The following is a 17,100-nucleotide window of genomic DNA, read 5'->3' as shown; positions in this document are numbered from 1 at the left end:
ATATATTTATATATTTATATATTTACATCGCAAGGTACTGATATTTATATATCATAAGTAATATACAATGTATCTACTATACAATTATAATTTACGCGTAGGCAGTCATAATACTCGAGTTCGCGTATTAGAAATAGGAAATCATGTTAAATGTTTTCACCAGCGGCATTAGGACGTACATATATCTAATCATAGTACGGTAATAATACGAAGTTAACTACAAGTGTAGCACACAATAAGTGGATGTAGAAAAAATATAAATGCACGTTCGTTGTCAACCGAATATTAAACGAGCGATAAGTCTCGTCACGTTATCCTACATGATGTACATAAATAAGCTTGTTCATGTCGTGTTTTGCGCAGAAGTCGCGATTCTCGTATAAAAAAAGAATGTTGTCTCGCGAAGTACTATAGTGAGTACTTCAGCGTTTATCCATTCCATCACTTACTCTGTTCTTCGTTGATTAATGAATTGTTTGTTTTTTATTTTATTCGTACATATGCACGTACATTGCACGGAGATGCAGTTGATTAACGCCATTATTGTTAGCATTCGTTAAAACACAGTGGCATTAAACAATTGCATATTACATATCGCTTTCTTACTTCAAAAGTAATATTCAAAAAATTAAGTCAAAGTTCCTGTCAAAAATGAAGAAGAACTATGTTTAACTTGACAGAAAATTAGCGACTAATCAAATAATCAACAAAAAGAATATATTCTTAATATAATTAAATGTTATTTTCGTTTCAGAATTCTTAAAAAAAAATTACCCTCTTTTAACAATAAAGATTTTGACAACTTCTTTTTAAACCATGCCTTTTTTAGTTGTGACGATTTTTACGATTTTTTAATAATGAAATTAAATCCAGCTTCGACAATTATAGGCTTTTAATTTATAGTTTGTATTGGTTCTCACGTACGGTCTAAAATTTTTAGTGAAATTAAATTAGTTCACTTTTGATAATTGATAAGGTAATGTTTATCTCATTCATGATGATAACTACAAAATCACATTCTTAATGTTTTTGAATTCTTATGTTACTTTTGAAGTAAGAGAATGACACATTTTTTATGAAAATTTCCTAAATATATTTGGAGGCAAAATCTTAAAACTATATACCGACGATTCTGTGTGATACCAGGGTCAATTCGTTTGTCTTACGCGCAAACAAAATAATAGCGATACATCGAAGGCAACAGTGAGCATACTTACAAATATATCTCATCAATATATAATTGAAGAGTCAATAATATTAACTTGGACCCCAAAAGGGTTACTTTCGATGAGTTTTATTGGCAGAGATCACTTGAATTTAAATTTCATTTCAAACACAACCATCAGTCACATCATTGTAACGTCCATATCATTGCGCATTATAATAATTATAATTGTAACAAAGAAATTGATTACATCTCATTCCGGAAGACGACGTTAATGTCCATTCGAGAATTTAATTTTACTCACATGTTCGGATTTTATCTGTAGAGTTTTGTCTTGGATGGATCTTTCCAGCATCACGATCTTTTGAAAATCAGGTCTCACGTTTTCTTCTAGAAGGAATCCTCAGCCTCGTCCATGTCGATCAATGGCAGCTTTTCATAACCCAGCGTAGTACCTATGCCGAGCGGCTTGTACTGCTAAAGGGTCATACTTCTAATCTCATTCTCATTGATCTGACTTTGAGTCGTGGAGGACGTTGCCTCTACGAGTCCTTGGTCTTCGCCCTCAATCTCTTGTTTATTAACACAGTATCTGCATCGCATCTTCGCGTCGTCTCCCACCTGCACTGATCGCGAAATGATGATCAGGGTGATCACACTGATGATGAAGAGTGCAGCCGGCACGATAACGGCGATCAACAGTTCCATTCGCGTCTTCTTCAGATCGAAACGTGCAACCACGAACAACGAGTCGTTCTGCATAATATGTGCAGCCATATAAATAAGAATTGCCTATCTATTAATATTTTACAATTATACCGGAGATGACAATCAACAATAAAAAGTTAAAATATTTTTCATGGAGGAGAGAGGAAATTAGAATAATTTTTTTTCTATTAATTTAATTGTGCTTTACCTTATTTGTCAAGTTAAATTTTTTTATGATTTCTTGAAACATAAATCGTAAAATTTTCTTTAGAAAGAAATTATTTTGATTTTCAACAAAAAAATATTATTTTGTGTCAAAAAACATACTTGTTACGAAATACATTATATAATTTTCTATATAGCATATTGCTACTCTTCAGGAAAATGAATTAAAACCGCTTAAGAATATTACATTAAGAAAAAAATTTTTCTTTAATAAAAATTTACGAAAAAATTACAGATTTTTCTATATTGTATTTGAAAATAATACAAAAAGGTGGTGATTTAGGAATCAAAAAGTATTATCAAAAATTATTTCAACGAGAAGCAAGTATATTTTTAAAAAATAATTAAATTAAAAAATAAAGTGAGAAAATTTTCATTTAAATTATAAAATTATTTTGTTAAATATATATAAATATTGGCTTTATTGAACTATTTCATAAGAATATAATATATAACATTTATATTTATATGGAAAGCTTAAATTTTTAATTCAAGTCACATAGAGATTATACATCTGATACGAAATTCTCATGCGTTTGTCAAATTTCTTTCGACAGAAAATGCCTTACCTTATTGTAATAACAGGGATATCGACTCTGCGCGGTCTGATTGTCGCCATCACGACCGTGAGTGAGCTGAAATTGTCTACACTCGCCTCTCAAGGTGTTGACGCAACGCTCGAGATTGATATACAATCGCGAGCTATTGTAGATGGTCAAAGATTGCTGTGCCGGAACATAGGCGTTCGTGGGGTCCGCCGGACGCCGTAGACTCTTCTCATAAATTTTCAGGAAGCTTGTGAAATTAATGGACGGTTTGGGAACCAGAATCTCACCCAATAACGTACCATTCACGCAGTCCTCCGTACTGCGAATGTCAACAAAAACGATAACGATCACAATATAGCAATTTTGATCTTGTTACATAAAAAAAGTGATTAAGATGTGAATGATAGAAATAGAATGAGACATAAACTATGAATAAAATTTAAAAAGATAATTGTTTTTCACGCGTATTATGAAGCATTACAATTTCTGTTAATCTTTTTAATGAAAAAGTTTTACTACACACACGCGCGCGCGCACACACGCACACACATACACACACATACATACACATATATATATATATACTATATATATATATGTGTATATGTATATATGTTTGAATTTTTTTATGTTCGATTCATATCTACATATATATATATAAGCAAGGATACTAATTAAAATTAAATATTTATAGACAAGTTTATTGGGGTCAATTACTTCTATCGTAAAAGCCTGTGTCGTTTCTCTATACTCGGTTTCTTATAGACTCGTATAGGGTATTTCCATAGCAACCATTGATCTTGCGACTGGGCACACCCCAATATTTAATCCCTTTCTCTGTCACTGATATACCCTAATATGTATTCTCTTCTAATAGTCTCTTTTTGTCATTATTCCCTTTTTAAGTTCATTCAATAAAATTTCGGTTTTTTAGCTTAGAAATAGAGTCAATAATAATAAATGGAATTATGCTTCAATAACATTCCATGAATAATATCACATAAATGTCATAGTCATCAAGTATATTTTATGTGGTAATTGTATAATAATATAATATAATATTGTTAATAATTTATCTTAGACATAATAATTTTATCTTAGGCATAAAGAATATGTTAAAATTAATAATATTATCGTATTAATAGTATTATCAATTAGTTACTTATATAATGATGTTATGAATTCTTTTCGAATGGAAAAGCTGGTGGGAAAAGAATGGAACAAAAGTATTTTCTCTATTCAATCATTCAACAAAGCTTCAGTGCCATCTATCGATGGCAATTCAACTCTCGAGATTTTCTTGCGTCTTATTGAGTCCCTTTTCTCTGCATTTAAGGCCACTCATCAAAGGTGCAGCAATGTGAACGAATTTAGTAGTTACTCTATTGTTAACAGCGATATAAGATCTTTTTAAAAAATTAACGTTCAAATATAATACGTAATATCTTAACAATTTACATAAAATTTGCGTTTTTTGTTAAAGTAAATATATAATTAATTGCAATAAATATTAACATATTTTTTTTATAGAATCACATTTTTTAATGCTTATTCTATTTATTTGTTAAATGATATTCCAATTATTCTATTTGTCTTGTAATTAACGAAATAAAAATTTTAATAGAATAAATTTATAAATGAAAAGGACAATTTTGTTGAAGCGTGATGAGTAACGCTGCAAAGTTTGACGTTCTAGGAGACAACTAGCTTGCCTTCAACATAATTGTTTTGCCGTCCAACAAAATTATTTTCAGATCTAGCTAAATTTTTAAATATGTCAGCAAAATTATTCTTTTCAAGTATGGTTTGGAAAATTTATCATAATAATATTTTAATATTAATATTCGTCATTACCTGATGACATTGCCGTTCTTCGTTACGGCAAAACAGCTTGCAACGATACTGCTGTTTTTTTCGTCCCAGATTTTAACAGGCTCGTCCAATCTGATACCAGGTAGGCTACCGTTTGCTCTGTTCAAGGCCATCCCACGGGAGCACTTGGCTGATATCACACTGTCGCCTTGCATTAGATACACGTTCACGTCGCTAGTATTAATGTTCGGACAGTATCGGTCGCAATTGAAAGCGTTCTTGATTTTCGTGCATCTAGAGTGTTGACAGCTGAAGAAGCCATTCAGTTTCATGTTATCCCTCTCGCTATCGATGATAATGCCGTCGGCCTTGTGATGACAAAGCATCAGTTCGCTCATATTTGAACAATGTCCGAGGCTGCAGTTGAATACCCCCGTCAACATACTGCACTCGCTGCCGTTGTTGCAATTATATCTTTTCATGCTCCCCATGTTTACCTATAGACCATTTTTGTTTTGAATTCTGTATTTCATTATTAATTATATGTCAATGTATAAAATTATACAGAATAATAATATTCTAAAATTAATGGAATTCAATGGAATTGTAATCTTAATCTCTTGCAATTTTTTCAATTATAATGAGAATTACATGCATCGATTATGATTTCTAAAATCTTTTGGATAATTTTGCAATTAAATTTTAATTTTGTTTTATTTATGTGCTAAAATTTATCTGAAAATATTCAAACATAGTTTTTACTTAATTAAAGCAATGATATAATTATATAAGTTTTTTATTTTTTTTTTATCTTATCATCCTTTAATTTTATTTTTTTCTTGCTGTGGAAGAGTTAAATAATATACTTGATATTAAAATGTATATACTCGTAAATTCCATTATAAAATTATTATCCCTTTTAATAGAATATTTAAAAAATTTTTTAATGCCTTTATTTAATTAGAACAATTAATTCATTAGGAAAATTACTTTACGATTTATGGAAATTGTCCGGCATCATTGTCAATGCTATAAAAGCCTACATTATATATGCTTTAATTATACACTATATTGCGCTTTCACATCAACGTCATTAATTAAATCCCATTACTTTCAGAAAGTTTCGAACCTGCTGGTAAAGCATTAGCGGTCGGCATACAGTACGATGCCGTGCACCTAAATATTCATATTAATAGGGCACTCCCTCGGGGATAACTCCGTATTCTCCCAACTCGTGACTTTTATTTTAAATTAGGTTTGAATACCGAGTATTTTTAGTTGTCTCTTAATAATTTAAAATCTTTCGACGGTTGTCTTTCTAATATCAACTTTTCTCTAATCAAACGACAGAAATTATAATATCCATTTTAATTGCGTTTAAGTGTCGAGTAATAATTTATTCGGCAAATTTATGTCACGCATAATAAATTAAAACTATTTAATTAAAATATTATTATAACGCAATTCATGAAAAAAAAATTTGTATTTACATGACACTGTTTTATTGTAACAAAATTTTCCGATTTCTGTTAGATTATGTAATAATCGCTCTAAAATAAGCTCTTCGATCCGCAACCATTGTTGATAAAATGGATTAAATGGCTGAGTTGTTTGTAATAATACCATTATTATGATAGTGAAAGTTATATCATGTCGTTTACATCTCCGCCCTTATACAATATCTATTTTTATTAGTATTATATACTTTCGTAATATCCGCTAAATAATTATCATAACAATGAGAAGGCAACTAATATTACTTGCAAATTGACAGAAAAATATGACAGAAAAATATTTTTCTGTAAAAATTTCTCTGATGGATGATGTTATAATGCTGTGCGTATAGGACGCAATGGATTTTTTAATAGCATTTTTTCTTCGTGAATATTGCAAAAGGTTTTTCCCTCTCAACGAACTGAAAACTTCCCAACTGTAATCGATATCGCTCGGTTGATGGATCGTTATACAGAAGAGATAATAAGAACGTGAGATGAGATGGAAATTGGAGGCAGAAATGAAGTGCGATTACCATATTTTCTATAAAAAATTAAAAAATTTCTAGTAAATGATTTATGAATAAAATTATATTATTTAATCAGATCATATTTTGTAAATATCTTCAACATATTGTAGGCAACGTTTATTTCGAGTTCAATGAAGATTCCAAAGTTTATTAATTGCTATGTATTTTTTCTTTCTTCAATAATTTTGGATTCAAGATGATCGATATAATTTCAACATTATACTTTAACGATAAATTACGATCAACGTTATCAAGGATAGTTAAAGGAGAAAATTAAAGAATTGAATCTCTAAACAGTAACCTATAAAGCGAACTTCGAGCTTGAATACTAAAGCCATGAATTCAAGGAATTATTATTAATGATGAAGATAATTTCGAGTAACACAGCAAGTATCTTGTTACATTTTATTATTCGGATGAAACACGAATCTTCCGCAACATTTTTATCGCATCGACATTTGGCGGCACGAAGAAGAAATTGGAGTCTACGTTGCTTCAGTAAAAATGTAATATTCCCACGAGATAGAAGCCTTCGTCCACAGGAAAGCATCCGATTGTGTGGGAACTTACGATCACGCTTGGTTGGGAATGTACCGTGAAATAAAGTGATCGAAATCCGAAGGATAAACGTAAGTCTCCATCATTCTAGAAGAACTTTCATACTACGTTAAGTGGAAAAAGCTTTGGGGGAAAAATTATGGCAAGTAAGCGACGAAGCATACGAGAAAAGCTTGTTATTATCTTCCCTGTGAAAGCTTTGCTGAAGATTTCCGAGTTGATTGGGTAATTATACGAGACTGTAATTGTTCTACTAACAAGACAGCATTGAATGAAACTATGAAATTTTAATATTAGATCTTATACCGTAAATTCCCAACTTGCGGAGATTATGCTGAGCTTGTTAACAGTATTCTCTCTCAATTCTTTGTTAGAATTTTAAATGAAGTTTCTCTTTAAGAGAGATAAAAAGAGAGAGAGAGAGAGAGAGAGAGAGAGAGAGAGAGAGAAAGAGACCAATTAAATTACTAATTTAAATTAATCACGATTAAAATTAGTATTTAAATAAACCAATTGGAAAATTCTTTCTTTCCACGCAATTTCTTATTAATTCTTTCCTTAAAAAGAACAATTAAGTAAGATCTTGTACAAATCTCTATGTGTGTGTTTTTGTTACAATATTTTAAATACAATTTATATAAATATTTTAGAAACATAATATATTATTATTTTGCAAAACTATTATTTTCTATAATATGAAAATATTATTATTTTCTAATTTATTCTTTACAAGACGGGAGCACAACTAAAGTGTTTTATTTTTTTTATTTGTCATTTCTATGCTTGTTCTTATCGTTAATACTTGTTCTTTCGAACTTTTAATACTTAATTAATCCCTTAATAGCTACCGATACCTATATATTCTTGCAAATAAAAACTTTCGTTTTATTTTTATAATATCAATAAACCATATTCACGTTTTACTACTTGTATACGTTTTTATTCGTCTTATTGTATACGTCTTATTCAATTTATTTCATATTTTCTAATTTCTTTGAAGTAGAATTTCACTTTAAAGGTATCCATTGTTAAAGATTGGAAATTCTGCTACTCTTTTTCAAGAACTCTTGGAAAAGATATGCAGAATTTTCACTCTTTAGAGTAAGATTTTATTCCAAAGAATTTAAAGAGTACGAAACTTTATATGTTCTTTTTGATTATTATTTTGTCACTTTAAAAGCATCTTACAATTATAATTATAATAAGTTTGGCTTTTGGGAATTAGCGCTGTACTACGTGCGTGATAAATTTCAATATTATTAAATTATATCTCTCGTATTTAATTAATAATTCGTATACACATTTTGGCTAACTTTTTAGCCATCTTTAGTACATACAGATGAATCCGTGGTAAACAATAAGATGTATAAAATTACAGTATCTACATGTTTCGCCATTTAATATCCACAAAGTTTCTATGTGAGGTGGTCAATTAACAATTTATTGGAGAGAAGACGCATTGTGACTGACCACATGGAAACATTGCGGATATTAAATGGCGAAAACATGTGACTATTGTAGTTTTATACATCTTATTGCTTACCACGGATTCATCTGTATGTACTGAAGATGACTAAAAAGTTAACCGAAACATGTATACGAATTATTAATTAAATACGAGAAATACAATTTAATAATATTGAAATTCATCACGCACACAGTACAGCGCTAATTCCCAAGAGCCAAATTATTATAATTATATTTTTTATATCAGGGAATTAAGATTATCATTCATTTGACTCTTACAATTAGTTTTTTGAAAATTTATTTTCTCGATTACTAAGCCACCATATGAGATTTGTCATTTTGAATTTGAATTTTTGATATCAAATTTAAATTCAGAACTCAAAAATTACAAGTAATAAATTTTTACATTTGTCCATTTTTAAATATTGGCATTATCATGCCAGCGGATAGGAAATCACTATATTAGTATTAATCCGTTCCTCGTCCTATGAAACAGCAAAGTTCACGATTTGCTGCACGATTGGCATTAGCAATGGATTAAGACACAACGATAACTCGTAAACCTTCTGGTATCTTTGAAGAAAATACTCATGAAAGCTTCAAAAGAATTAACTACTATAATAGTTCTGAAGCAATGTGTTTGAGACGAGAAATATAATAAATTATAATAAATTTTACTAAGAATACGCTGTAAAATTTGAAAAATGGACCCATCCGTTTTCTAAAGATTAAAGTCAAATTAAAGATTAAAATCAATGTTATAGTTTAAAAATTTAATAATTTTATTCATAATTTATATATAGTACTTGTTACAGTTGTTACACATCTGTGAACAATATAATTTATCGAGAGTTTTCCATAGTTTTCATGTTTGAGTAACATTTAAACTATAACAAAATTAGATTTTCAAGCACAAAGCTAAAAAGACTACTATTGTCATATAGTATTGTTACGTTTTACGCACCTGAGGGCACGCGATTGTATTGAACTTGGTGCAATTTTCGAAAATCACGTCAGTGCCATTACGTCTCACGGTTGCGTGAAACTGGGGACAAAAGCCGCTCGACTTCGTCAAACACCATTCGCCGCAACTAGCCCAGCCGCAATTATTCACCATCGAGGCATTAACGGTTTGGCACATCACTGGTTCCGGTTCAATGCCAATGTGGAAAGCTCTGAAATTACGTTGGCGTCGTTAACGTATTTCTCAGATTACCCCAGAAATAAGCAGCGAACATCTCCCTTCAGCTTTGTCTCGAATAATATTTCTGACTTGAAAGCGTCAGTAATTTCTCCTTAATGATGCTACACATTATATAACACAGTCTTCTGCGAGAAGATTTTAAGGAGGAATAAATTCTTTGAATCGAGAGAAACTAATATCTAATATGTCTAACAATTAAATATAACGTTCTCTTACTTCAAAAGTAACACAACTAAAAAAATTAAGTTTTCCAGAGAAACATATTTTTTTAACTTAATAGAAAAATTATCGACAAATCAAATAATATCGAAAAAAGAATAGACTTTTAACATGATGAAATGTTATTTTTGTCATTTTCGTTTCACAATTCTTAAAAAATTCATTCTTTTTAAGTGTAAATAGAAATTTTGACTTTTTTTTTATATTAGCCTTTTTAATTATAACAGTTTTTTTATAAAGTTAGGCTACTTTCCTGTAGAAACGCTACTTCCCTTAAGAGACGCAAACGTTGTTCTATCCCTTGAAATTCAATAAATAATAAAGATAGAACTCGTATCGACTACGTCTTCTAAATGGAAAGCAGCCTTAGTTCACTTTTGATTGATATACTGAGAAAAAATTCAGTCACGTTTAATAAATTATTTTAATAGTAAATTTAGTTGAATACTGCCAACACTAAATATTTATTAAATATACGAGTAAATATATATTTATTTGGTACGAGAACATTAATTTAATTTAACAATTTTTATATTGCACATATATTTATTTACTGTAAGTAAATGGTTAGTTGGCAGTATTGAACTCAATATTTTAAAATTGACTTTATTTTTTCCTCAATATAAGATAATGTTTATTTAATTTATTTATGACGATAACTTGAAAGTGTATCACTTTTGAAGAGTAAGGAAGCGATATGCCGGAAATTAGTTTTTAATTCCAGATTTAATAAGTCGTTTTTTTACCTATACGACGGCGCGTAGATCGCTACGCTGAGATAAACCAAAGCTACGCAACTGATGACGAAGGTCAACTGGAAGAAGCAAATGCTACCGCAAATTCTACGGTCTTGTTCCGGTATCAGGCGGCGTTTCTGCTTCCGTCCCATCGCGTAATATTTTGCAATTTTTTGTAACACCTATATATTTTTAAAATCTTCTGTTGAATTTTCCAGTTTAAATCTCACGTAATTTAATTCCACGCCGATTATAAATGTAATATATATTTATGGACAAACGCATGATCCTGGATACTGAATTCCAACACAAACTTGTTGAAAAATTATTTCATTCGTTAAAGCTTTGACCTTTATTCTCGATGTTACTTGAAAATTAATACTGTACGAGTTTGATAATTTATTTTCACAAATAGTGCATATTATATTTACTTTCTCTCGGAATATGTGACACAAAAAATAGCGACTTTATGTCGATATTTCCCATTAGAGCGAACGGCTTCGTAAAAGTTTAATCGCCACTCACATGGAAAAAAAACAAATCAAGAGATCAAGGGACTCGCTTCGCACAAGAATAGATGGTTCGCAACAGCTCCATTTTCACTCTTTTGTGATATTATCCGTTGAGATGCACACGTGCACAGGCGAAATATTTCATTGCGAATTATCTTTGTTTGTTTCAGTCGTACTATTTTCGTTTGAAAAGTAGAAGTTTGCAAAGTCGGTCGACAAATACGTGTATGTAGATGAGTGTGTCACGACTTCCATCGATTAAACGATTTCGCTATAGCTATCATTCTCTTATGGGCATGACACGCGTCGTGACGCACGTCGTCATTTCGTCAAAAAATACCGAGATGATCCTGGCTCTCGAAGCTTTTATTTTCTCGGGCGATGAAAATTGGTGAACGAAAAAGTATCCATCAAAATTAATCGGCTTACTTCGATTCCTATGAGTAGCTCGCAATTTCTTCTTCCTTTCTTTCCTTTTCTTCCTTTCTTCTTGGAAGTTAATTAGTTTCGATTAACATTAACAATTCAATAGTAAAGAAGATTCGTGGTAAACTTCAAGCGTGTGTCACGCGAGTGACTCATTAGGCATGTGAGTCACAATTGATTCTGCTAAATCGTCGAAAGTTGCCCCATTTCTTGATCAAAATTTAATCTGTGTGAGCGGACGTTCGATGAATCGCATAATGTGTAATAACAAAGAAGTCTCCCGTGTTTGCATTGTCCTTTCTCTATCGTTCTTTTGCTAGAAGCATTCGACTTGCACTTAGGGCAATTACCACGTGTTAACTTTATTAGCCGCGTAGTTGCGAATGGATGCTAGAACAGTATAGAATTAGACGCTAGTAATCTCATTACCGCGACACTACCAAACGAACATTTAAATGACCGTTCAAAAAATGCGTTATTGATCCGGATTTCTGTGTCACTATACCGTTGGAAATGACGTTGTTAAAAAATTTGTTCCTGTCGTCCTTCGTAACTTTGCAGGCATATAATTTAAAATTAAAAGGCCGTTTTACAATGACACATCGATCAACTTTAAATCAACCTTTTTGTCACGCAAAAGTTTCTTCCACAGAAAATTATTGGATGTTTAAAAGGCAATATCAATATATTATTACTGAAACAGAAAATAGGAAATAGTACTCTTGCGTTTTTTTATAGATTTAGAATCGATGTTGATGTTAGAGAAACTTTTTTTTCTCAGAGACACTTACGATGAAATTCCTAATGGTTGTTCCACTTGCAAGTAACCTTGAAATAAGCGATTATCTTGCCTATAATACCTTTGGGATTTTCATCCTTGAAACGTTAGTGCCATAAACGTGTTATCTGCTTCTGTTAATCGTCTTTTAATTGCATGCATAATTTCATTATGTTTCATTTCCGTTTTCTATAAAATTTGCAATAAATTTTTTACCCTTTTCTTTATCTAAACTAATATATAACACAGCGAGAGAAACGATTAGACTCTTCGTATTATAGATTACGTACCATCAAGCTGAATTCTCTTCAAAAAAAATTACAACTACAGAATATTTTTTACATTCTCGATATTCGTCGTCTGACTAAAGCGAGATTTACTACTCGTTCGAGTCTCCGATAAAATCGAAGTCGCTTTACTTTTAAGCTGATTGCGTGTCTCAACTTTTCATGAGCATCAAGTACTCTTTTAGATGATTTTTTTCGCCCGATCACTGAATTTGTAAATGAATTTTGCTAATGTAAATAACTGTGCTTTCTTCAAGAAGAAAATAATTACAGAAATTCGACGATATATATTTTGCGAATTCTGAAATCCTCATAATATAATAATTGTATTCGTTATAATAGCATCTTCGTAAAGTTTTCTAAAAAATTTCTTGCATTTCAACGTTTTGACATCAATTTTTCAGATCATATACATAATTGAAAGAGCCGCAACTTCTTTACATTTTTCTTGCGATTCACTATCGATGCAATCACTTTCATCGTCTTTATTGTTCCCATTTCATATTTCACTTTAAAATTGCACTTTATTATTAATTATATTTGCACAAGTGATTTGATTACGAAGAAACCACGTTATTTAATCACGAGAATTAATTTCGCACATATACGCGATCGGCACGCGTCCTTCGTTAAATCATTAATGTTGCACAATGATCCCACGATCATTTTCGTCCGTAATTTACAAAATTATCATTATATCGACACAATCTTTTCATCTCGAAGAAGAGATTCGCAAACGTGAATACGCGAGAGATAGCCATGCAACCGACTAACTCCGACGACTGTTTGAAAACAAGTCTGCCAGTCTAGTCGTGCGACTCGCGAGTTCTCTCGCACGGAGCTTGCGCCGTGGTATATCACTTTTTATGAGGGTGGAATTTTCTTCTATCCATGAAATGCCAGAGTGAAACGACCCTCAGTTCATAAACTAATCTCATCCTTGATTGCGAGGGTGAATCGTAAAATTTCTGAAACGTCGAGATATTACTATCTAAATGTTACAAAAACACAACAGAGATCGATAATCTCTATTTCGGATTTATAAATTGTTGCTGTTTATTTTGTATATTAAATATTGAAGAATAATTTATTTTTGTCAACAATTATCTTTTTAAAGTAATTTAGTGTACAGCATTTTTAGATGCACAGATTTGTGGATAACATTCGGCATTTAACTTACTTGAACTTAAAATCAGAAAAAATGATGTATATATTTTTTTATTAACCTGATAAATTAATAATTATAATATAATTTTAATTATATTTATTTACTTGATACTTAGCGTAGATTAAAATAATGTCGATTCCAGTGTTCATTCGTCAAATACAAAATTCGTTACCTTTATTTTATAATCGCATTTATATGGAGAACTTAATAAATAAAATATGTAAGCAATTTTGCATTATAAAATGTAAAATTATTCTTTCATCGTATATATTATAAATTATAAGTAGAAATTTTTCGTGAAACGCGTAGTCAGTTGATATCTGTTTTATCGATTTAGATTCATCCCCTCGATATCAGAAGGGCGGAATATTAGTTGCGCTGGATTAACATTTCTACGACCTTCGAAGCAAAAGGTCAAACGTCTTCGTTTAATGCTATGTAATCTTCGCATAATACATGTGAAGATAGATTTTTTTATATAATACTGCAGTTGAAGTTCGATAGATGCAACTCGTCTGAATTTTATTGTCCATCAGTGATAGATAAAAAAATATTATGGATTGTAAATTTTCGTTTTCTAAGGCTTCAGTTTTCTAAAAATATCAAGAAAATGATGGGACAGCTATAAATTATTAAATATCAAACTTATTTTTTTAATTTATTGAATTTATTTTACATAAATTATTTTTATTAATTCATTTATCTAAAATAAAAATTTACTCAAGGTATTTAAAGAAATGTGTCGGAAATATGAAACTGGGAAAAATAATATACCGGGAATTAACAGAAAACGTCTTTTTATATATTTTAAACGAACTCGTACAATCTCTTATATACAATAGTCCGTTTATATCGCAGAGTGAGTATGTAATTTATATGTATACTGTATATACACACCGTTTATATATTATGTACAATTTATGATTTATGTAAGAAGCGGTAAACGAGTTGAAAACTTTCGAGTAGAGAAAAAGGAAGCGTCTCGAAGAGTATTTCCTCATTTATATTATAGCTTTTTATATATATATATGTAAAGAGGCGAGAAAAAGAGACAAAGAAATCATATAGCATGATAAATATCCGGCTATAGTAAGTGCGAATATTATTAAGTAGCCAAGTAACATTATACGAGGGCATACAACATGTGAAGATAACTATCGAATAATGTTCGTTTGTTAAAGACAAACAGCACTGCCGATTTTTCGATCGAGCATGATAGCTAAATCGTGTGGAAATAGAATTCGCATTACATCGTTTATTCGTGTACCATTAGGTTACTCATTGTCAGTTAAAATTGCTTAAGTTATTTACTCTACATCACCCTTGCGTATAAATTATTTGAATTTATTTACTATTATAAAATTTGTTCACCTATCTAAAGAGGAATCTCAAGTGAATATTTGTATCTTGCATTTTTTCTTGAGTAATGTATTTTCTAATTAACTATCCAAGGAGATTAAATATATTATATTCTTTACGAAATATTTTTATGTGGTTATAATTTTTTCTTTCATATTGTACTAAACATTATTATCAATACTCTTATAATTTTTGTGTGAAACGAAATTAGATTGGCAAATCATCTATAATAATCGAATAAATTATGACTGTTGGAAGATTAAGTAAATTCTAAAGATTTTATAGTTCATTTACAATACAAAATCAGATTTATCAAAAGTTTTTTACAGTTTTTCTAATTTAATTTAGGGAGAATTTAGGGGGGAGTAAATTCTAAAGATTTTATAGTTCATTTACAATACAAAATCAGATTTATCATAAGTTCTTTACAGTTTTTCTAATTTAATTTGGGGGGAATAATAGCGTTTCAGACTGATAGAGTTGAAAGTCCTAAAGTTATCAGCGCACAATCATAACTAAAATAAATTTATTTAATAGAGAATATATATTGTATTATTTATTATCGAAACATCTAACTTTGACCGTGATGATGGCGTTCTCTGTCGTATTTGAAAATCACATTTCCTATAACTTAACAAAAGTCATCCGCTTGAGATCCCTAGTCTCTAATATATATAAATATCTTCTTTCGCGATCGATGCTCTAAGTATGCTGCCTACGACGATTACGACCGGCTAGTCGAGCTAGAGAATTTAATTGGCACTAGAACCGATACGTGATGCGAAAATTGTGCCTATACGCGAGTTACACCGCTCCTAGATTGTCCGCGTAGAGCTTTCTTGGTGTTACGCTTGAAAGCTTTTAATATCACATAAGAGTTTTAATTCTAACCGAAGATGAAAATTTCGCAATGGCTTGATGGCGAACTAGATGCGATTTTTGCTTAAGAAAGCGTACGCAAATTTTAGTTTGCACCATGGTTTCGTCGTCAAATATGAGCGCACTTTGAGCAAATGTTCTCGCGATAAAGAATGCAAGAGAAGTTAAGAACTTCTCCATTTATAATTCGATGCTCTAATGGTGTTTCAAATTAATTACTTATCCGATTTCTAATTTTGATTATTCTTAAATACCGTATCACTGTAAATTACTGTAATTAAAATTTAGCATTGCCATTTAAAATTCATCCAATTTATCTGGCAAAAATAGCAGCGAGAGAGAAATCGAGTCGGACGAAATCGTGTAGTTAATCACGAGATAAATTCGACGGACATTCGTGATTCGGAGATGATCGAGCGATCGATCGTAACGGAAACTATACTAGCAAGCTTCAACTGGGGAATGAGTGCCGAAACATAGGGTCCATGAGAAGTTGCTACCTCATGAGAGTTCTTCCATTTTGGACACCTAAAGTAAGGCCGAGTAAGGATTCACAACCATACTAGATGTAGAGGGTTACGATATGGTTTCCATATGCTTCGAAACAAACGTTATTTTAACTAGTTTTGTCAAGTGTGACGTTCTTCAAGTAATTAAAAAACGCAAAGCTCAGTCACGAATGAATAAAAATTATTTTAAGTAATATAAAATTATATTAATTAATTATATTAACTATATTAATATATTAATTATATTAATTAATATTATAATAGCATTTATAATTTTTTCATTTAGTGAAATTCATTTCGAATATTTAAATTATATTTAATACACATTCAAAAATTGTTTTATACATTTCTTTTTCAAATAACTACAATGGAAAACTCAATCATCAACTGGCAAAATGAGAAATATAAACTAATTAATATGTTGCAATTACATATAGCATATTTCTTCATTCATTTTAATTTGTTCCAAATATTTAAATTATTTAATATATTTTTGAAAATTGTTTTATACTTTTT

The 17,100-nt window shown here is 30.5% G+C and overlaps 2 protein-coding genes across 2 annotated transcripts in view; one reads left to right on the top strand and one right to left on the bottom strand.

The window, feature by feature from the left end:
* Positions 1-17,100, top strand: part of LOC108752558 (UPF0769 protein C21orf59 homolog) — a 60,770-nt gene that overhangs the window by 8,549 nt on the left and 35,121 nt on the right. The window lies entirely within an intron of this gene.
* LOC108752557 lies at positions 1,479-10,818 on the bottom strand. Its single transcript, XM_018493436.1, has 5 exons — positions 10,676-10,818; positions 9,471-9,681; positions 4,501-4,955; positions 2,668-2,965; positions 1,479-1,921 (listed from the first exon to the last, which is right to left on the bottom strand). The coding sequence occupies exons 1-5, from the start codon at positions 10,816-10,818 to the stop codon at positions 1,643-1,645; spliced, it is 1,386 nt and encodes a 461-aa protein (XP_018348938.1). The 3' UTR covers positions 1,479-1,642.

Source organism: Trachymyrmex septentrionalis, unplaced genomic scaffold, assembly GCF_001594115.1.
Source record: "Trachymyrmex septentrionalis isolate Tsep2-gDNA-1 unplaced genomic scaffold, Tsep1.0 scaffold60, whole genome shotgun sequence".
Classification (NCBI taxonomy): domain Eukaryota; kingdom Metazoa; phylum Arthropoda; class Insecta; order Hymenoptera; family Formicidae; genus Trachymyrmex; species Trachymyrmex septentrionalis.
Note: the sequence above shows the minus strand (reverse complement) of the source record. Positions and strands in the feature narration are given on the sequence as shown.